The sequence below is a fragment of the Alternaria triticimaculans genome (assembly GCF_023758025.1).
Source record: "Alternaria triticimaculans strain BMP 0046 chromosome Unknown scaffold_1, whole genome shotgun sequence".
NCBI lineage: Eukaryota > Fungi > Ascomycota > Dothideomycetes > Pleosporales > Pleosporaceae > Alternaria > Alternaria triticimaculans.
In genome coordinates, this window is record NW_026055958.1 from 1247400 (window position 1) to 1271406 (window position 24007).

Genomic DNA, 24007 nt, shown 5'->3' on the forward strand with positions numbered 1-24007 from the left:
AAGTAAACACTAAGAGAATTACTACTTTAAAGAAATATATTCTAGCTTTATAATATAGTAGTAGTTAGGTTTAGAATAGCTATTATAGAATAGAGTTAATAAAAGAGTACTCTTACTACCTATTTTCTATAGAAATTAGTAAATAAATATATAGTTAGATTTTAAAAGAAGTATACTTATTTTTCTCTTTATAATCTTTTAACGTTCTCTTTCTAGTTATACTAAGTCTTTAATAGAAGCTCTTAGAATAAGACTTAAAAGCCTCTAGAGTAATCTTCTTAGATATTAGTAAATTATTAGATAAGAGATAAGTAGATATACTTATATAGTTATTAGCGCCTAAACTTATAAAGCTAATACCTTTACTAGCTAGATAATAGATCTATAATTCTACATGTATTACTAGATATTTACTAGTAGTACTACGTACTCTAATAGCTTGTTTTTATTATCTCTTTTACTAGACTCTAAAATAAAAATATCTATAAAGTACTAATAAAGTTCTATAGAAGTTTTGCTTATAGATAATAGAAGAGTAAAAGCTATAATAAAACTTAGATAAAACTAGAAATAATACTTATTTATAATAAAGAGCTATACACTATATATAATAGTACTCTTAGAGGTATTACATACGTCTATCTTACTATTATTACTATTCTTAGATAGGTATTCTAATATAAAATATATAGCTTTACTAGATTTAGCTTAATTAATTAACTAAGAATTAATATACGTAAAGTATACTAAAATATAAAGTAAGCGTAGATATTTTAGATAATATAGTTTGTGTAGATTACCTAGTAGCTATTATTCTAATAATGTTAGCTACACTACCTCTAAATCTTAGTATCTATTCTTCTATCTATAGAAATATATAATAATATATAGATTAGTAGCCTTAGAGTATATTAATAGATATAGAAAGACCTAGAAAATATTTAATAAAAAGCTTTTATAGTTTAGTAAATTCTTCTTTTACTAAATATACTTAATAATTAGAGTATCTCTAATAGAGCTATAATAGATTAGTATATAGATATATAGCTACTAGATATAAGCTTTATTATTAAACTATTTATAAAATACTTCTAACACTAATAAGCCTTCTATCTTTTTATATATAAGTAGACTTAAGTTCTATTTTTACTTAGATAGTATCTATTCTATTATCTTAGACTAATATTTTTAAAGTAATATTTACGTCTTTAGTCTATACTTTTATAAAGCTACTATAAGTTACTTTTCTAGAGTATACTAACTCTTATATTAGAAGTCTAGTACTTTATCTAGGTTATTAAAGAAAGGTAGATTATTACTTCTTACGTATAGGTAGATTCTCTTAAGATTTAGTTACTATATTAAGAAGTACTAATTATACTTATTATTAAACTAAGTAGAAGTCTACGCGTCTAAAGCTTTATACTTAACTAGGTAGATCTTATTAGTTAAAATATAAATAATAAAATTACTTACTAATAGCTAAAAAGAGCTTAGAAGCTATTAGAGAAATTTACTTAGTGTTTATTATCTATTTACTATAGTATTAAGTAACCTCTAGATAGCTATAACTAAAGTAGTCTTTATTAATTAAGCTAAGAATAGTAAATCTAGTATATCTTATATCTTAGTCTAACTCTTATTTATAATACGCTAGATATAGTAGATAACTTAAGTTTATAGATTCTTAAGCAGGCGCCTATTACTACTAGAATTAATAAGTTTAGTAACTATAAGATATAGCTTAGAGTAGTTTACTAAAAAGTGTAAGAGTATATTTTCTATTACTTTTAGATTACTAAATATAGTAAAAAGGTTCTAAGAGATAAAGTAAAAGGTGTTATAACTTTTAGGTAGATATAATATAAGAAGTAAGTAGTTCTTCTATACTAACTTAGCTTCTATATATATAAACTTTTTAATATTAAATTATATAAAGTAGTAGAAGCTTATAGCTCTTTAAAGTAGCTAGTGCTAGCTATTAGAGAGATTATTAAAGAGAAAATTATTATATTCTTTATTTACCTTAAATATAATAAATACTCTATTAAGAAAAGCTTCTTCTTTAACTACTTTATTTTAGAAATTTTAATAAAGCTATATAGTAATACTTATAGTGTAAAAGTCTAATCTTATAACTCTAAGTCTTTCTCTAACTATCTATCTTTAACTTTAATATAGCTTTATACAAAGTGTTAAAAGTAGTATACTTAGTAATCTATCTAATTAACTTACCTAAATCTATAAAATATTTAGAGGTTAATATTTTACTTAGACGTATTTAAGATTATTTATATACTAAGTAAAGTGTCTACTAGTACGTTAGTGTGTATATCTAGAAGATAGTAAAAGGCTCTTTAAGCTTCTAGTACTCTTCTAGTTATAAGTCTATAAGAAATTACTTTTAGAAGTAACTATTCTTACTACGTACTACTTATATACCTACTTACTTTAATCTATAATCTTTAATAAGCTTATAATCTAGTTCTAAGATAAAGTTCTAGAATTTCTATATAGTAATAATATTCTTTTACGCTAAAGCTATACTTCTAGATAACTTATCTAGTATAGCTAAGAAAGATTTATAACATAATATTATTAATACTATTTACTTATTTACTATATCTATTAAAGATAAGTATAGTAAAAGAACGTAAAGCTTCTATAATAAGATTTACTAAGTAATACTATATTGCGTAAAGTGCGTTAACTAGAAGTAGTGTAAACTACTAATCTCTAAGTTAAGAATATATAAATAGCTACTATTATAGATTACGCTAGTTATATAAAGTAAGCTCTAGACTCTAAAACGTACTAAAGAATATAAGTAGTAGATAGTTTAGGCTATTAAGCGTAATATAGCTATAGAGGTATAATAGTAACTATTAATACGTTTATTATACTATACCTAATAGTTTCTCTAGAGTAAGCTTATATTATATCTAGAGTATCTACTATTATAGCTATATTCTAAAAAGCTTTCTACTACTATAGATAAACTTTACTAGATATATAGAGTTAGACTAGATTCTAAAACACTAGTTCTATTAGTATTAGAGAATTAGAGAAAGGTATAGAAACTATTAGTACTTATAAGAAGATATTACTATACCTTTTAAGTATACGCAACTTTAATAATAGATAAGTATCTATTACCTACTATAATAGTGTTATAAAATCTCTCTAACTAAACTTCTTAAAAGTAATTATTACTAAACAAGTTAAAGGTATTTATAATACTACTTAATAAGTTCTAGATAAAGAAGAATAGCTTAGTTATAGGTCTAAGGTTCTCTACCTCTTCTAGCGTTAATAAAGTTAGTAATAGAGCTTCTACTCTACTATTATAATATTAGATACTTAGTACGTTATCTATTATATCTACTATAGTAAGTACTATTAAAAGTAGAAATTATACTTATAGTCTAGCTACCTTTACTACTATTAAAACTATATTAAAATTACTACTTAAATAACTTAAACAAATACCTAATATTAAAAATAGTAATATAAGTAAGAAGTAAAAATAGATATTAGTAAGCTTATATAATAATAACTAGAAGCTAAAATATCTCTAGATATATTAGATGTTATCTAAAGGCTAGCAGTAATTAGGTAGAAGTAGTACTTACTATACGCTCTAGGTAGAACTTTATTATTTACTCTACCTCTTTACTAAATATAGATAGATATAAAGTACTTAGCCTTACTCTATCTTACTCTAATAAGTAGGTTATAGTTACTTTATTAATAAAATATACTAGTAGTTAGAGTTAGAGGTTAGAGGTTAAAGGTTAGAAGAGTATATATATACTATCTTCTTAAGCTAATAGAACTATAAAGTAATATATACTTTAGTCTATTATATAAATACTTTAATTTATACTAAGATTTTAAATCTACTACCTACGCGTTATAATCTTACCTACTTTCTCTATTATCTTTTTTAATACCTAGATTCTTAACTTCTTTCTTCTTATTACTTTCTACTTTCTTCTTATTACTTTCTACTTTCTCTTTATTACTTTCTACTTTCTTTTACTTACTATCTCTATAGCTCTTTCTATCTTTAGATAATAAGAATAGAGCTTTAGCTATTAGCTTATATTTCTAATAATAAATATTCTTATATATAGATAAAAAAGTAATATTATTACGTTACTTAAAGTAATTATTAAGTAACTTGTATAAAGTATTTACTATAGTTATCTCTATCTTTCTACTTCTCTATATAGGTATAAATAATAAGTTATATTTATCTATAGATTTCTTAAACTATACTATATAAAAGTACTTATTTGTATTTTAGTATTATCTTATAGTAGAGTCTAGGTAAAAGGTAAGATTATATATAAAGAAGAATAGAATAATAATATACTAAGCGCTAGTATAATTAGTATAATAGTATTAGCTATATAAAAGAGTCTATTTTATAGATACGTTTATATTCTATAAAGCGTATTATCTAATACGCTATTAGAGCTTACCTACTTTCTATACTTACTTTTTATAATTATTCTATACTTCTTATACTATAATAATATAGCTAAGATATAATAATAGTGTAATAGTAGTACTTTATATAGATAATAAGCTATTACCTATAAGCTAGCTAAATTTATCTATAGAAAATTAGCTAACTTTATAAGTATACTAATATATTAAACTTATAGAAACTACTTAATTTAGAGGTAATATAATTTAGCGTAGTATAAAGTAGCTAAATAGATAATATAAACTAAAAGAGAGAACTATAAGTATTAGATCTAAAGTATCTTACTAGCTAAAGATTTAATTTAAAAAAACGTTAAGTAGTAGTTATATAATATAGTAACTTATAGATATTATACTAGTAGGTACTTTAAGATACGTATAGAATATTCTTAGAAAATAGGCTCTTAAAACTATAAGAAGGTAGTATTATAGTTTATATCTTAAGAGGTAATAAATTTACCTACTTATACTAATATTAGTATAACTACTTATTAGTAGAGTTATTATATCTATAGTATAAGAGGTTTTTATAGTCTTAGTTAATATAACTATTATAGATAGATAATTTCTTAGAAGTAATAGTTATACTAGATACCTTATAATTAGGTATATTTAAATAGTTCTCTTCTAAATAAGTACCTAGCACTATAATTTTATATTTTATCTTAAGGTATTTAGACTAATATTTTTACTTTATATAGTGCTTATTAGAGCCTTATAAATATAATATATAGACCTAGTCTAATTCTATAGTGTATCTATACTAGTTATTTTCTAGATTATTAGACTTTTCTATTAGTGTAGATATAAATACTTTATAAAGATATTCTAGAATAGATAACTAAGTTACTAGTTTAAGCTTAAGTAGCGTAAATTACTTTTATATATAGTTATATCTTATAGAATCTTCTATACTTATTTTATACACTCTACGTAGATAACTATTATAATTTCTATAAAATTAGAAGTGTATTTATTACTTTTCTAGGTAAGTATTATATAGATAAATCTACTAGCGTAGATCTATATATAATATAATAAAACTATATAGATCTAGGTTAAGTATTATATTAAATTTAAAGTTACTCTCTTTATTAATATTAGAGAAGTTAGTAGTAATAGTACTTAGTAATAACTATAGACGTTCTAGTACTTAATTACTAAGTTATTCTACTTTAAGTAATATTAGTAGTAATTATAAGTTAGAAGAAAAGTAACTAGTAGTAGTAGAGTAATAAGAGAAGCGATAGTTGTTTATAGCTAGTACTAATAACTTATAATTCTAGATTTATTTACTTATAGAGCCTCTACTTAGCGTATAGTCTAGATATCTAATATAGCTATAGAGCTAGGCAAAAGCTCTAAGATTATTATTACCTTATTAAAGAGAAAAATAAAATAGCTATCTAGAGACGCTAGTAGAGAGCTATTTAATTTTTCTCTTTAATAAGGTATTATATTTCTATAAGCTTAGACGCTTTACTCTATTAGAAGGTTAATCTATTATATATAAGAGCTACTAACTTCTATTAGAAGTAACTAGTACTTATAAGACTAAGAAAATTCTAATATTAAGAGCTACGCTATAGCTACCTATATTATCTATATAGCGTAGTCTATAGACACTAACTTTATAGTATAACTATAATAATAAATATAAAGAATTATTAGTTACTACTACTATAACTATATCTACGTATATTCTATAAATATCTTCTTCTACTTTAATTACTCTAATATAAGCTATAGGTAGCTACGTTCTTTATAGTTTTTCTATATCTAAATAACTTATTCTCTATATAAATAAAGTAAGTAATACGTATTACTACCTACTATATTATATTTACTTATTTTTATTACTACTCTATGTACTTCTAATAATCTAATCTATAATAACCTTAACTATATAAGTCTTAGCTTTTATTATCTACGCGCTACTAACTTTATATTAGGTCTATAATTATAGCTATAGTACGTCTCTTTACTATAATCTCTATAGTTAGTAGCTTTATATAGCTTCTTAGTAATAACTAGCGTATAGCTATAGTTATAGTAGCTATTTATAATAGTAGAAATATACTAGATATTACCTTAAGAAAGATATATAAACGTGTAGAATAGTTAAGTATTATAATAGATGCTAACGTGCTAGTTACTAACGCTATATATAAAGTAGCTTAAGTAAGCGCTCTTATTATATAAAGTATAAAAAACCTTACCTTAGGCGCCTATATAGTCTAGATACATCTTACGCTAGCTCTAGACTATATTAATATACGCTTTTTTAATTATAAGAACTAATAGTAAGATCTTCTAGCTACTAAGTAAGCTAACTATATTAAGTAGCTTAAAGCTCTCTACCTATATCTATAGAGTAAAGATCTATTATAACTTTACCTAACTAATAGCTATAGAATAAGAGAAGAAGAATTAAAAGTAAAGAAGCGCTAAAAGTTCTCTAATAAAGTGCCTCTACTTCTAGGTTTAGAGAACTATAACTCTAAATATATAAGACTAAAGAAGATAACTAGCTCTTAAGCTTCTTTTCTATCTCTTATACTTTAAACTCTAATACTACTTATATTCTAAAATAGCTTAACTTATAAACTAGATTAGTAACTAGTTAATATACGTAAAACTAAATACACTAGAAATAATAATATATATAGTATCTAGAGGTAAAAGTATTTAGAGTTATTATAGCTAGAGTTAGAGCTAATTTACTTCTTAGAGCCTAAGTACGCGCTAAGCTTAGATTTTAAATTAATAACCTAAGTAGTAGCTAAACTAGAGATAAGCGTAGAAGCTAGTATTAGTAGTAAAATAGAGTCTAACTTAGTAGGTAAAGAGAACAAAGCAAAGCTCTTATAATACTATTCTAAGTTAAGAGTAGATAGCTAGCGTTGCAAGTAATAGTAAAAGAAACGTTAGAATAGTAGTAATAAGTTATAGTTCTATAGTCTCTAACACTATTAGTAGTATATATCTTATATATTAAATACTAAGTAGTAAGATATTTAAGATTAAAGAAGCTTAGTTTAAGTTAGTGTACAAGAAGCTATAGATAAGTATATAGTTTATATATTTCTATTATTAGATTCTCTTAACTATACTATTCTTTACTTATCTAATTATATCTTCTTTATCTCTACTACTTTAAATACTATATATACTACGTTTTGTGCCTAGCCTTACCTTTTAAAAACTACGTACTCTCTTAATATTCTAGCTTCTTCTTTTCTTAGATATATAAAAGCCTAGAAGTATTATAATATATAGCTAATACTACTATTAGTAGTATCTTACTAGGCTACTAAAGTAATAATAGTTAGTATTTCTTTATAATTTTTCTTAAGACGTTAAGTTATAGAACGCTATAAGATACTATAGACTAGCTCTAGTTTATATAGCTAATCTATGCTATTACTAGATAATCTAATAATAGTAATTTTAGAAAGTAGCTAAGAAGAGTGTCTTATAGTTTATTAAAGTAAAAAGCTACTTTTACTAGGTTTTTTATATAGATAGCTACCTAATTATCTAGAGTAGTACGCTACTTATTAAGCTAGTTTACTAAGAAGTTCTTAGGCTTTATATCTATAAGGTTAACTAGCGTTAATACTCTATCTACTTATCTACTATTATAAAGAAAAAAGAAGTAATAGATAGTATAATTACGCTAAAAGATAGAATTAATATCTATATAACCTTTATTATAGCTATTAAGTTACTAAGTACGTTAGAGAAGTATTTAGAGAGTACTAGTGTCTAATACTAAATATATATCTACTAGTAGTCTAAATCTATATAGTATATCTATACTAACTACTCTTTTTAAAATCTAGAGCTCTATTTTAGAAAGGCTTATTCTAAATAGTATAAGGCTTTCTTAACCTTACTCTCTATCTTCTAGTTTATAAATAACTTTAGCTACTATAAACTATATTAGCTTTATTAGTTACGCGTTAAAGTATAATACTATAATATAAGCTATAATTAAGTCTAAACTATAGAAGAATATAGTAGACTTTCTACTTCTATAATAGCTATTAGTAATAATACTAAATACTACTCTCTTCTAAATAGCTTCTAATATTAGACTTATATACGTAATAATAGCCTTATTTAACTACTTTAGGCTAAACACTTTTAGTAATAACTACTCTTCTAGAGTTTAGCTTCTTAAGCTCTTTATTCTAACTTACTATAATCTATTTACTTCTAGCTCTTACTAATCTTATAGCTTCTACGCTACTATACCTTAATAATAAGTTTAGTTAATTACGCGTAAGATAGGTATTACTATAGATTTATATCTTTAACTATTTATATTATTTTATATAGAAATAGACGTAATCTTTCTTCTATACTATAAAGGTAATAAGATATATAAACTACTACTCTTAAATATATTCTTTAAGGTATTATTTTTTCTAATAATTTACTATAAGTAGATATAATCTCTCTCTACTTTAGTATTCTTAGTTAGTAGTTAGTTAGTTAATAGAGTATGTAATATCTATTGTAATAGTGCACTAGGTATATTACTATTTTTAGACGCGATCTTTAGTATATTATCTATTTTACTAAGTTACTATAGTTTCTTAACTAGGTAGGTAAGAGACTTATTAACTTTAGCTTTATCTTTTAGGTATTCTTTAGCTAACTTAGAAAGTGCTACTTATAGTAGTAGCGTACTAGGTAGATTACTATTTTTAGATATTATCTTTAGTGTATTATCTATTTTACTAAGTTACTATAGTTTCTTAGCTAGGTAGATAAGAGACTTCTCTAGTTTAGTAGCGTTTTTTAGTTTCTTCTTAGTTAATTAAGTATAAAACACTTACACTAAACTAAATATTAGATATATATATAGGCTAGACCTATAATACTATTAGTACTTATTCTATTATCTATCTATATAATTATTATATAAAAGATTACCTAATACGTTACTTTATCTAAATGTAAGTAATAAAAAAGCTACTAACTTAGAGAATCTAACTCTAGAATAAGTTTATTACTAGTATTACTAACGTTAGTAAACTAAGCTAGATAGCTAATATTAGAAGAAGTTAATCTATAGTAGTAATTATAATAATAATAATAAACACGCTTTATTAGTTACAAAGCTTATACTATATCTAGATACCTCTAGCTTTAACTAACTAGGTACCTCTATTTATAACTATACGTTAGCGCTACTCTTCTACTTTAATATAATCTAGCTACTATACTATATAAGTATTAGTTTCTTCTATAGATTCTAGTTACTTCTATATAATATTAATACCTAAGAACCTTAGCTTCTTATACTTAATTAAAGTAGACCTACTATAAGCTAACTAAAAGTAGAAAGCGTTTCTATTAAGCTAGTCTATATTTCTAGTTTATTATTCTTTTATATTACGTTATTATTTAGATTTACTTCTAGCTTCTTATAACTAGTAGGCATGCTTCTATCTATAGTATTATATATAGAGAAGTAATCTAAACTCTTAGTTAATAGGTATAGTTTACTAGTTATAGTTAGTAGTTCTAATATTAGTTTATTAGAGCTAGAATATAATTACTATTATACGTTAGAGAATAATTAGCATAGTGTAGTAAGATAATTAATATAACGTTTATTTTATTACTTCTATTAATAGTAAAAGTAAATAAATATAGATATAGTAGAAAAGTGTTAGTTATATTTAGTGTAATATATAAACTCTTAGCCTAGATAAGATATCTAGGTAAGATATTCTAGAGCGTAAAGTCTAGTTAAATTATAAGATAATTATAAATTATATTATATACGTTTTACCTAAGCTACTAAACCTACCTCTTAGTATTTAAGACTTTTTCTTAGTCTTTATATTTTACCTAGATAAGATATATAAGATAAAATATATAAAATAGACTTAAAATAGAGATATCTATTAGGTAGAATTTAATATATTATAAGTATAAGAGTATACTTATAAGATGCTTTACCTATTACATAGCTTACCTATTTATCTCTATTTACAAAACTAACTCTTTAACTAATCTTTATAATTCTATATCTCTTAATATAAATACTAGGTATAGTCTAAGCTTAGTCTAAAATAGATAAGAAGACTATAATATTAGAGCTTAAAAGAATTACTAGAAATAACTACGTACGTTTCTAAAAGAAATATTAAGTACTTAGTAGTATTAATAGTAAATAGCTCTACTTTACTTTTATAAATATCTTTCTATATAAGTTTAAAAGCTATAATAAAGAGGTATTAATATAAATTACTAACTATCTTATCTTTAGCTAAGAGTTACTATATAAAAAGCCTAAGTCTAAAAAGTAAAGTAGTAATAGTAGAGTAAAAGAAACTAGTAATAGAATAAGTAGAGAGAAGAAAAGTAAATTACTCTTCTTAACTATACTAAAACTAACGCGTCTTACTCTATTACCTAAGCTTAAAGAATATATTAAGACTTATAGATATATTATTATAGAACGCACCTCTAGATGCTCCTTAAGAGCACAGCACGTAATTATACTAGCACAAAGTAAGATAAGCTCTTAGAAGCGTTGCTACTTAAGAGAGCTTTCTAAGTAAGCTTATAATATAATAATTTATCTTCTATTTATTTCTATACTTCTAGACGCAACAGTTATAAGCCTAGCGCTTTAAGAAGATAATATAGTTCTGTATTTATATGCTTAAGACGCAAGGCGTTTAACAAAGCATAGTAATACTAATTCTATTACTAATCTTTGCGCTTCTACAGAAGCACTGCTCTATTACTTATAATAAGTAACTCTACAACAATCTCTACAAAAGCTTTTACGCTTACTAACTTAGCGCATTAGCCTAAGTAGTTTACCTAGTTTAAATTCTATGCTCTAAGCAGAGGAATTTAGGCTAACGTTAACCCTAACGCTAAAACAGCTGCTTCTATCTAGACAAGCGTTCTAACTACTCTAGAGCTAGCAGCAATTATATAAAACGCTTTAGTTAATAAGCTCTACGCTAACAAGTATAACCTGTCTATTATAAAGTATAAGGTATAAGTAACAGAATAGTAGTTAAAGAGCACTTGCATTAGGTATCTTTAGAACTAGATTAATTAGACTGTTAGCCTAAAGCTTCTAGCTCTAGCTATGCTCTTTATCTCTATAAAGAAAGAGGCTACGTTGCAAGCACTTATTAAACACCTTAAGTCTGCGCTTTCTCTAGAGGAGGACTATACTAAGAATCTTGTACGCTTATAGTATAGAGCACACTTCTAGAAAGCGCGACAAGAACGTGTTAACGCTAAGCGCTAGTAATAGAAATACCTCTATATTCTAGCCTAAGCTAAAGCGTACAAACTTACTAAAGTTAACAATACGCTTGCTGTCTAGAACTATTTAGAAGTAATTAGCGTTAGGCTTACTCTAGAATAGAGGCGCTCTATATAGTAGAACCTTATTAAAGCTCTTACTATTAGTAGAACTTAGGTTACTCTTAAATAAGCGTTAAAGATTTTTACTGCGCTAATCTAAGAGCATGCTGCTTACTCTAATAGTAGAAGTAGTGTATTTACTATTATAGAAGCACTGTAATAAGCTTCTAACAATAATAACTTATTCTAGAAGACTAAGAAGAATTGCCTATATAGACAGCACTACAAGTAGTCTGCTACTATATGCAAGCGCTTAGAAACAGCGCTTATAGGCAAACCTCTAAAGCTTTCTAATAAAGCTAAGACTAAGATTGCTACTAAGCTTAGAGACTTAAAGTATAATAGCCTATAGAGAGCTCTTAATAAGAAGAGATAGACTACTTTATAACAAGCACAAATTAAGGGCTTAAACCTTGTCTACCTAGAGTTAATTTAGGCAATACTTATTAACTCTACTCTTATTACAAGTTAGCTAAGCATTAGCGGTATATACTCTACTATAGATTTTAACGTCTACCTACTCTCTATAAGCACTATCTTAGATAATAGAGTAGTAGTACATTTTGTTAACAACATATCTCTACTTAAGCTAAAGACCTTTGTAAGAGTATATAAATTCTGCACTATAGAAGTAGAAAGCTTCTTCTTCTAGGTGCTTAGACATGGCACATAAAGAATTAGAAACGCTTTAACTAGAAAAAGAGGACTATATATAGAGGACCTTATTCTAACAAGCGTAGCGCTTATAGAGAGTTTCTATATTAATATTATCTTAGAAGTAGCCCTTAATAAAGCTAGACTATAGTACCTAGAGTTAAACTTAACGCTTTGTATAGAAACACTTGCTAACAACTTTATACTAGCAAAGCTTAAGAGAGAGCACAAGCTTATGTTTATTAAATACAATCTTTTAAAGTTTTACCTAACTGTAATAAGCGTAACTAATAACTAGCGCTTACAACAATCTTAGAGGAGCCTTTCTTAGTCTAATTTAGAGGAGCTTTAGCACGTAAGAGTAGGCTACCTAGGTCTAGAAGCGCTCTAAGCCCTTGTTAAAAATGCGCGTAATATGCGTATTAAAGAGATAAGCTAAAGTAAGTGCAAGTATTGCGCTGTTACTTATATAAGGCAGCATATCTCTAGGCAACTATATAAGAAAGCTCTAAGACCTTATTAAAGGATCTTGTAGAATCTTTTTAACTTTTCTACTAGTTGTAATAGAGAGCTCTAGATTATAGTGCTTAAAGATAATTATAGCAGCAAAATCTATTAATATGCTCTCTAAGCTAAAACACTTATAGAGATTATAAGAGTCTTTTATAACTTTACAAGCTTTCTTATAGCTTAGTATAAGCTTAATATTTACGTTATTATCTAAGATAATAATATTGCAACGCTACCTTAGAGAGGTAAGTTACGCTTTAAGATATAGGCTAAAGAGCAAGGCATTATTATAGAGCGCACTCTTATCTATACCTATAAACTAAATAGAGGAGCAGAGAGAGCAGGTTAGAAGATAATTACTAAGTCTATTAAGATAAGAGTTAGTGCAAATCTCCCTAAAAAGCTCTAGCTAGATATTATAGAAGCAGCGACCTAGCTATACAATATAAGCCTATTACATGCTTATAATCTCTTAGCACCTAATACTATGCTTAACGCATAGTGTATAGAGCACAGTAAGAAGGTCTGTACTATTATAGCTAACCTTTACCTAGATTAGAGCACTGTCTACGCCTATAGCTGTAGAGCTTACCTACTTAATAGAGAGTAAGCAGCTAGACAAGATAAGCGCAACTTTAAAGTTGTACTAAGAGGCTATATTAGATACCTAGTAGAATATAGAGTGTCTAACATTTATAGAATATAGGTTCTAAAGCTTAATTAAATAATTATAATAAAGAACGTAAGCTTTAATAAGGAGCTTTTCTATAAGAGTAGCGCTAAAGGTAGCTAGAAGTACTTAGTAGAAGAGCTTACATAGATTGTTAATCTTCTATATAAGAATAAGCTGTACAACGCAGAAGAAGCGTATAAAGACATCTTTAACTAACTCTGCGCTGCAGCAGGTAAAATATAAGACTAGCATGCTTCTAAAGACTCTATCTAGAAGCTAGAGAGTAGTGTGTTGCAGCTTGCTATTAAATAGGCTAGCTAGCCTAATTAATAAGCAGCATATAATACATCTCTTATATAGGTAGAAAGCTTAGCTAGCTAACTACTAGAAATCTATGTAGACTCTTAAGAGTATACTAGCCTATTTACTCTAGAGTAAACACTAGAGCCTAGAGCGTACTAGACTATAAGGTCTAGTTAGAAGTATAATAGTAACGCCTAGAAAGTGCACTAAACTAGAGAAGAGCGCCCGCTAGTACTAAGTAATAAATAGCTTTCTAACATAGAGAGCTTTTATTAGAATAAGGTATATAGTGCTTATTAGAATAGAGTACCTCTAAGCATACTATATTTCTACGCACGCTCTACGTTTAGAACTTCTCTAGAATAAGGTAAAATAGAACTACTACTTGCTTCTAGACTAACACGCTAGAGGCGTAATTATAGAAAACTAACGCAATTAAGCTCTAGAATTAGAGAGTAACGCAAAGGCCTAGAAGTAGAAGAACTAGAAGTTTATGCGCTATATAATCTATAGAATAGCATATAAGACAATAATCTTCTAAATAGTCTTCTCTAATACTTACATAGAGTAGAAGAAGACTAGAAAGAGCTTATAACTATACACTTAATTATAGTAGCTATAATCTTAGATAATATACTTCTACAGAAGCATAAGCTATCTAAACGCGCATACTATAATTAACTACTACCGCTTCTAAAGAAGTATAAAGATCTTAGTAACTATTTATATAGAAAGCTCTTCTATAAAGCTTACAATAAGAAGATAAACACACTCTATTAAGTAGGTACCTAGAAAAAGATTAAGCGCTTCTTAGTGTAAGAGCGCCTACTTCTACTAAAGTAGGTATTTGCATATAAAGTTAATTAGAACAGCTACTTTATTAAGTGTAAAGCTTGCGTAGTAGTAAGAGAAGATCTATAAGTAATTAATTCTATATACTCTACATATACAGCAACGCTTACTTTACGCTCTTTTAGAATAGTAATAGCAATAGCAGCTAAATTTAACCTAGAGATCCTCTAGTTTAATGTAGTAGAAGCATTTCTTTATACGCACTAAGAGCACTAGCTAGTTATAGTATATAACATGCTAGATAGCTTTAAGAAGCCTAGCAAGTGTATAAAGCTTAAGTATGCTCTCTACAAACTAAAGGACTCTCTACTGCTCTAGTATAAAGAGCTCTTACGCATAGTAAAGAAAGCAGGTCTTATTACTTCTAAAGAAGAGCCTTATTTCTTCTTTAATAAATAAAGAAAGATTCTCTTGCTCTTCTACATTAACAATATACTACTTATGTATTACTGCACTGCTTATTAAGGAGCTTTGCGAGTTACTAATGCAATAAAAGTAGCATACAATCTAGAAGAGAAAGGCCTAGTTAAATAGTTTCTAGAAGTAAGAGTATTGCGTAATTACGCTACTTATACTATAACGCTTGTATATAACAAATATTTAGACAAGCTTGCTAAGAAGTTTAACTTAGAAAGCACTTCTTTAAGCCTAGCTATACTACTTCTAAGCTAAGAGCTTATAAAGTTAATAGGCAAAGCAGATAAGAAGGTAGTTAAAGACTACTAAGAGTATATTAGATTACTACTCTATACAGCTATTATGCTGCAGCTTAATATAGCATACGCTGCCTTAAAGCTTTTGCACTTTCTTATAAACCTAAGCAAAGAGCACATTAAAGTAGTTAACTAAGCAATTATATACTTATACAAAACTTGCTACTAAGCTATCTACTATAGAGCGTACTCTAGAGCAGAACTTATAATTTGCGGTAACGCTTCTTTTGTAGATAACCTAAAGACTAGGCGCTCTTTATAGAGCTACCTTATTATACTCTTTAGAGGTGCTATTATTTAGAAAGTAGTGTAATAAGTAACTATAATAACTTTAACTACAGAAGCAAAGCTCTTTACTCTTAAGTATATTAGTAAAGAAGTAATAGCTCTTAAGAGGCTATTTTAAGAGCTTACTCTTACTTTAGAAGCAGCGTAGATAATTTTCTGCAACAACTAACAGACTATACGCTTAGTAGTTAGCGCTAATAAGCGCATAATAACACGCCTTAGACATGTTAATATCTAAAATATATAGCTAAGGTAAGAGCATACTAAAGAGTCTTTTAGAGTTAAGTACCTAGAGACTAAGAGCATGCTAGCTAATAGGCTTACTAAAAATCTATTAGTTTAGTAATTTGCCCGCTTTAAGAAGTAGTTAAATATAAAGAATATTAAATTATTAGTAGTATTACAAAGCTTATAAGGTATAAAAGAGTTTTTAGCTACTCTCCTTAGAGAGCAGCAGAAAGTGTATTTTAAGCGTAGCCTCTCTTACAGGCCTGCAGAAAACTACTTATTAGAAAAAGCTTTTATTAAAGCACACGCTCTAAAAAGCGCAGCAAGACAAAAAAGTACACACCTAGAACTATAATTAGAGTAACGCTCTTTTAGTTATCTAAGCGCAAAGTTAGAGGAGCACCGCTAGTTATTAGCAGCATTCTTATAAGCTTAGAGATACTTAAACTCTAAGGCAAAGAACTAAGAGAGCATAACTTTCTCTGTAGACGTAAATACGCAACTAAGCTTAGTAGTAATACTCTTATAGGTAACTATAATAGTATTATTAGTAATAGTCTTAGAAGACGCTCTCTTATTGTTATTGTTAGAGAGCGCTGTACTATTGTCCGCAGTCTTATTATAGTTAACCTGCTTAACTACTAGATAAAGCTCTACAAAGCTTGTTAGTACTAAGAAGTTAGAGCACTAGAATAAAACTTACTAGAAAAGCGCTGCTTAGAAGCAGGAGCGTTGTTAGCCTTATTATTAAGGTTAGATTAAGACTGCTTAATACTAGAAGCATTCTTAGACTTGTTAGCGTTACGCTCTACCTTTAAGGTATTAAAGCTCTACTTCTTACTACGCCTCTAGATTATATAGCTATACTTAAAGTACTACTTAAAAGCAGCGTTATAGTTGCGGACAAGCTTACAAAAGTAAGAGTTCTTAATATTAAGTAGATAACTAGTCTTTAGGTTCTACTCTGCGTTACAAAACTAATTAACTATACGCTTAGTAACCTTCTTTATGCACTTAGGTCTAAAAAAGAGTTAGTAAAGCTCTTTAAGCTTAAGAAAGAGTATACGTATATGTTATTACATCTATAATTACTAATAGCACTAGCAAGGCAGCGCGTAGACTTCTTACTCTTATTAATACTTACGCAGTTTTTGTAGAGAGAGTTAGTAGCCTTTCTAGTGCTTACAGACTAGAAGCATTAGAGGCACACTATCTTGTAGAGCTCGCTAGTAGTAATAAAAGTAGGCTTCTTAGAGAAACGCTTGCGTGTAGACTTAGTTACTAAAGCTCTATTATTCTTGTTGTTAGAATCTTTATTAAGCGCATACTTCTTATTATTGTACTCCTTATTATTATGCTTATTAGAAGAATTAGTACTATCTAAACTATTAGACTAGATAGAGAGCTCTAGATTAAAAGGAGAGCTCTTTATACTACTTATAATAACAAAAGAACGCTGCTTCTTCTTAAGAGCAGAGCTAGAGAAAGGTAAAGCGTTATAAATAGTGCTACTCTCTTAAGAAACAGAGAGCTTACTTAAGGCTTTAGCAGAAAGCTTAGAAGCGTTAGAAGAGACAGCAGAAGAGTTCTTAGAAGCAGAGCTCTTAGAACTAGAAGAACCTAGAAATAGAACGTTAGAACAAGCATTACTAGTAGCTAAAGAACTAGAAACTATAATAGCAACTTTAGCAGAATACTTGCAAGAATTACTAGAAAGCTTCTAAGAGAGCGCAGCAACGTTAGAATTGTAGTTAGTATACTCTTTCTAGGCAGCCTTACTAGCCTGCTTATTATAGTACTTTTCTATTACGCTAATAGAATTAGCAGACTACTACGCTTAGCAGATTACTTTCTCTAGAACTATCTCTTAATAGAGCTTAATAGCCTTTAGAAGCAGAATCTTAAGGTGTTCTTACTTAGCACGCTGCTTGTTAATAAAGCGCTTATTCTTAGACTTAATGCGCTTAGTTTTAGCGTTAGCCTTAGCTTTAGAATTCTTGTTGCTACGCTCTAAGTTACGCTTAACCTACTTATTACGCTTACAACGCAGACGCTGCTTATTTTCTACAGCTTAACTAGTAATATAACGCTTACAAGCAATCTAGTTACAACGCTCTTACTTTACCTTATTCTTAGCTTTAAGGTTGTAAGCGTACTACTTATTAGCGTACTTCTAGGCAGCGCGCTTATTATAACATAAAATATTATTAGCCTACTCTTAAGTAACTACATTACTGTACTTAGCAAATAGATTAGACTTCTTAGAAGCGTAAGTTAGAGTAGTAAACAGGTTGCAGGCAGAAGCAGAAGCACTTATAGAACTAGAGCCTTACTTCTTACTAGAAGAACTACGCTTAGAAGAGCTTCTAGAAACACTATAGAGCTTATTTAAGCGCTTGCAATTATCTACCTTAGAGAGAGTAGCTAGGTGCTTAGAGAAGTTAGAGGTGTTAGAGCTTAATAGCTTAGCCTTTAACGCGCTTGCGTAACTAGAACTTAAAGAAGTTACCTTAGAGGCGCTTATAGAGCTAGAACTAGACTGCTTATCTTTAGAAGGGCGGCTATTCTTGTGCTTATACTTATTTCTCTTTAACATAATACTAGAGAGCTTAGAGATAGATATAGAGAGGTATGCTTAGTTTAATTAGTTTAATAGGGTATGCTGCTAGAGTTAGTAAGCGTACTAATAAAAATTAGAGATACTTACTCTTGTTTTAGGTAAGAGGTAGAGAGCGTTTAGCTAATTAAATAATTTTTAGTAATATTATAATTAGCGCGCGTGCGCTAAGCGAGCTCTTAGCGCTGCGTACGCTCTAATAAGTACGTAATTAGCGTTCTTAGCTATAATAAGAGAGCTTATTATAACTACGCAGCCTACTCTTGCAGAATGCTTAGAAGGTGTGTTATAGAACGCACCTCTAGATGCTTCTTAAGAGCACGGCACGTAATTATACTAGTATAGAGTAAGATAAGCTCTTAGAAGCGTTACTACTTAAGAGAGCTTTCTAAGTAAGCTTGTAATATAATAATTTATCTTCTATTTATTTCTATGCTTCTAGACGCGACATATATACTAAGAGAGTTCTTTTACACTAAATAGCTTACTTTTAATAATATATAGTAAAATAATAGTAAAGTACTTACGTAGTAGTATAAGTACACTAGAGTATTATAATACTAATCTAGTATAAACTACTTCTAGACGCTTTTTATATATATGCTATAGTATAACCTTTTAAAGCTTAGTAACTTAGAAACTATAGGTAACTAAATTAGCTATAATATACTTATAAATCTAATAAGTATAGTTAAGCTAGTATAAAAGAGTAAATATAGTAATAAGTTAAGTATAAGCTCTCTTAAGTTAGTTAGAGCTAAGCTAGAAGTATAGTGTAAGCGTAGAGTAAAGCTAACTATCTTAGTTAACTAATTTAGTAAATCTTATTTATTCTACCTTAAATACTTTCTCTTAAATAACTTATAAGTTTTACTTTATCTACTCTACTAGTTAAACTAACTCTTTAAGTCTAGAAAATTAGTTAGTTATAAAGAAAGGCAACTTTAATAAAGTAATAAGTTATCTCTATAATACGCTGTATATAGAAGAAGTATTAGCTAGTAATAGTAATATACTTTATTTTATAAAAGATATCTATAAGTATCTTATTTAGCTATATAGAAATGCAAAGATAGAGATATTATAGAATATATTTAGTAGATGTAGAGGTGCTGCGTAGATAAATTAAAGGCCTAAGGTTTAACTATCTAATTTAATTGCCTATTAAATGTAAAATTTAAAGTAGTATAAGATATAAATTCTGTATAGTAGAACTCTAGTAAGAGTGTCTTACAGAGATAAAAGTTACGTGCGTAAAGTTACGTACGTATATACACACTTTGTACACCTAAGGCTAGGTAGTTTAGCTAGGAGATTTATAATAAGTATATGCGGAGCTTATGTCACGTGATTACCTTACGGGTACATAGGCTCTCCTGCCTTACTAGATAGCACCTGAGCTTTTACAATAACAACTCCATTACCACATATATCTCGCACTTATGTGACTTGACGTTGGTTTGGGTCATCGTAAATTGACCACATCGTCCTCGCTCGCTGTTTGCTACAAGTACACTCCGTGCTCGTCACATCTTGAAGAAAGTCATGTTAGCTGATAGAAACATTGCAACATTGATATTCGTGTCCAAACGGCGAGACCGTCACCCTACAATCCTCTAGCTCTGCCAAATCATCAAATCCACATGAGAGGGGCTTTTCGCAATCCGCCTCAAGTCGCATCGCGCATCTAAATACCACTTTCAATGGGAATATTGACTCCCAAGTTCCGCAACTTATCCGTAGCAGCCTCAACCAGCATGCTATTCCGCTGTATGAGCTCCTGCACCTGCTCGTTCTCTGCTTTCCTCGAGTAGCTTGGTACTTTGACACCGGTACCTCTCGCTTGCTCGTGTTCGCCTGCTTGCTTGGCATTCCTCATAGCTGCTTCGATTTGTTGCGCTTGCTCCTTCTGTACCTCCTTGAGCCTGTTGAGACGCTGCCAGGCCGGACGTTCGCTGCCATCAACAGTGTCCGTCAAGGTCTCGCTTGCAGGGTCAATGGCGCTGTCCATTATCTGCAACTCTTCGATCCAGTTGCTTTCCTTTTCGCTGAGTTCGCTAGAGCCGATGCTGACCATCTTTCGTCGGAGAGCTTCGTAACGCGCGTTGATCTGATCTTGTCGCGCGGTGACCTTCTCCAAACGCTCGTCAATGTTGGCGCTGCCGTATGTTGATCCGTTGTCTGAGCCGACTTGGTCATTACCGGTGACACTGTCAATGTTCGCTGCAATCCCAGATGTTCTATAGATTTGATCCCTGAACTCTTCCTGCAGACGCGTCGCGCGGTTGAACAGATCGGATACGGCGAGTTGGAGTTTGGAAGTCTGCGCAGAGAGTACGCGATGAACATCCATAAGAAGCCCCAGGTTCGCAGGAGATAGCCTAATCTCATCCTTGAGAGCACCTCTATGCCGTGCGGGGATGTTGATAGAATTGTAAAGGTCGAACGGCTCGTAGAGTTCTTTTGGTGGTTGCCAAGCTTGACGCACTTCCTTGTTAGGGCCAGTGATTGCCATGTATTCGGCAATTTCCTCTTGGGTAGGGAGTCCCTCTTCAGGTGCATCGAGCAGAGCAGCTTGTGGTTCACCGTCAACTGTGGTGAGAAGAAGGTAACCGACGTTCCCGTCTTCAATAACGGCGACTGCGGTGACTTCTTGCTCGTCCACATCGCCAGAGACGCGTCGCTGTAGGTATTGGTCCACGGAGGTGTTTGCCGATTCCAATACGCGCTTGATACGGAAAGGTGAGCCCTCGGTCTGTGGCTGGGATAGCTCGGTCTCCAGCTTCCTGACCCAGGGCTCCATTGAAACGTAGAAGACCCCACTGGCGTGTGATACGAAGAATGAGAAGTCGGTGTGCACATCTGGCGTGATGCTCTGGTTGAACGAGGGTTCATCGCTTTCCACCAGTGTAATTGTTTCCGCAATGATGAGCTCGTGTTCGGTTGGTTCTGTTGTGTCGATCTCGTCTTCCGGTGATGGCAGCCATCGCCCAACGATGCCCTCAAGGTCCAAGCAGACATGCACCTTGCTCGTTTCGGTGAGCAAGCACACGACAGCGGTCGGCAGACCCTCTGCAGCCTCCTCTTCTTCGCTCTCGGAGAGGGTCTTCAGGGAGAAAACAATCATGTCGCTAAGCTCAAAATCATCGACTTCAGGGGAGATCGTGAAAGGACCCTGTAGCAACGGCACGGCAGGCGCACTGTGTGGGCGAGCGAAGACCTGAACTGTGTCACCCTGCGCCCGCTCCTCTGTGAGAGGCTCCTCGTATAAGATGTCCGACAGCCATGAGACCTGCTTCTCTGATGTTTTCAAGTCGTCTTTGGGCGACGTCTCGTCTTCTGAGAGCTCGGCATAGTTGATGTTGATGGAGGAGGTCAGGGTTTGGAGGAATGTGTGGCTGCCGGGCGACTCGACCAGCTGCCACTTGCTCGGTAGCAGAGGGCAGAGGGCGTATACGTCTCCAAGTACCGTCGCGATCCACAATGTCATCGGCGCCCAGCCATGAACGCCTTCTTGGTCTGGGAAGTCGCCAAAGCATGCCGATGCAACTTCCAGCTCGACGGAGTCGGGAGAGAAGCCCTTGGAAGCTCCGAATTTGGAGGCGCTCAGATCGTCCTGGTCGCTGGTAGCGTTTGCGAGTTTGGGCAAATCGATGGAGAGCGATGGCTCACTGAAGGTAGACCTGTCGGCGCGGTTGATCTCCCACAGCCTGACTACGCCCGCCTTTGTGATGGTGACTAGACAGCGCCCGTGATATCCCAATGGATGCCATAGTGTTGTTGCGACGGGCGACTCTTCGAGAACGTGTACGGTCGGTCCCAACTGGAAGGCCTTTGGCTTCAACGGGCCGTCGTCCTCTCCAGCTCCGAGCAGCGACGAGTCGGGAAGGTGTATTACGTGTACCGTATGCGAGGTGGAGACGGCGAGGTAGTCTTCTTCGGGCGAAATGACGAGACGCGTGATCGGGAGTGGTATCGAGACTCTGAGTGTTCGGTATGCGGGCTGTTGCTCTTCCTTGAGGTTGACCAAGTCTGCCCATCGTATTTCGTTCCCAACAGCGACGAAGATCTCAGATCCCCTCGTTGCGATTGTCTTTCGCGGTCCCGGTTCCTGCTTCTTTGCTGCGACTCCATTCCCGTTTGTCTGCTTCGGCGCAAACAGATGATAGCCTGGGTTCGGTCGGCTGAGCCAGTCTGGCGTATAACCCAGTACTTTTGGCATGACGGCGAGCTCCCTCGGATAGTATTGAGAGAGTTAAGAGTGGGTAGGAAATAGCTGCGTGGATTGTAGAGGTAAGAGTGTGGACAAACAAAAGTTCCAGCCGCGCGATACAGCGCCAAGACCGACGCGTCTCGAGAGCTCCGAGCTCGACTTTCCACTCCCGATCCTTACACTCACTCCAAGACAACCCTCAATATCTTCTCAATCCCCTGGGCCACGGTCGCTTCCTATAAATCTAGCCGACATCGAAGTTGAGGGCGCGCATCATGCCAGCGCTTCGCAGTACCATTGACCGCCTCGACAAGCCGAGTTCGTATGCGACAGCAAAGGTATGGGAGTCCACAACACATCGCATTAGTACTCCAATACTGACTTTCTTTTAGAAGCGCAGACGCGACCGCAACGGACGTGACGATGACCGCGGCCGCTCTCCCTCACCCGAAGACAAGCTCAAAGACGCAACCACCCTCTACGTCGGCAACCTTTCCTTCTACACCACCGAAGAGCAAATCCACGAGCTGTTCAGCAAATGCGGCGAGATCAAGCGCTTAGTCATGGGCCTTGATCGATTCCAGAAGACACCATGCGGGTTCTGCTTCGTCGAATACTACACACACCAGGATGCGCTGGACTGCATGAAGTACATTGGTGGCACTAAGCTCGATGAGCGTGTTATTAGGACGGATTTGGACGAAGGCTTCGCCGAGGGCAGGCAGTACGGACGCGGAAAGAGCGGTGGTCAGGTGCGCGACGAGTACAGAGCCGAGTATGATCCTGGTAGGGGCGGATACGGCAGAGCTGTGGACGAATACCACGAAGCGCAGTAAGATGACGATGGACTACTATCTCTCGGATCACCAGGACGTTAATCACGAGAAAAAAAACCTAGGCCATATTGATCAGGAGAACCTCGCGCCGCCGCGCCATCCCACGTTGGCAAGCACGACTACGCTGAACCTGAGGACGATGAAGGGCACTTCAGTTACATGGGGAAGCTCGCCCAACCCAAACTCAGCTGGGTGTCCAAACACTGCAAAGAA

General features: G+C 31.9%; 2 protein-coding genes across 2 annotated transcripts; one reads left to right on the forward strand and one right to left on the reverse strand.

Annotated features, from left to right (window-relative positions):
- Positions 1-20432: 20432 nt before the first annotated feature.
- Positions 20433-22967, reverse strand: J4E78_000435 (uncharacterized protein; the record flags this gene model as incomplete). Its single annotated transcript, XM_049361099.1, has 1 exon — positions 20433-22967. One exon carries the CDS (start codon positions 22965-22967, stop codon positions 20433-20435), a length of 2535 nt encoding a protein of 844 aa, XP_049226382.1.
- A 266-nt stretch (positions 22968-23233) lies between these two features.
- CBP20 (Nuclear cap-binding protein subunit 2) lies at positions 23234-23794 on the forward strand (the record flags this gene model as incomplete). Its single annotated transcript, XM_049361100.1, has 2 exons — positions 23234-23296; positions 23351-23794. The coding sequence occupies 2 exons, from the start codon at positions 23234-23236 to the stop codon at positions 23792-23794; spliced, it is 507 nt and encodes a 168-aa protein (XP_049226383.1).
- Between the last annotated feature and the right edge of the window lie 213 nt (positions 23795-24007).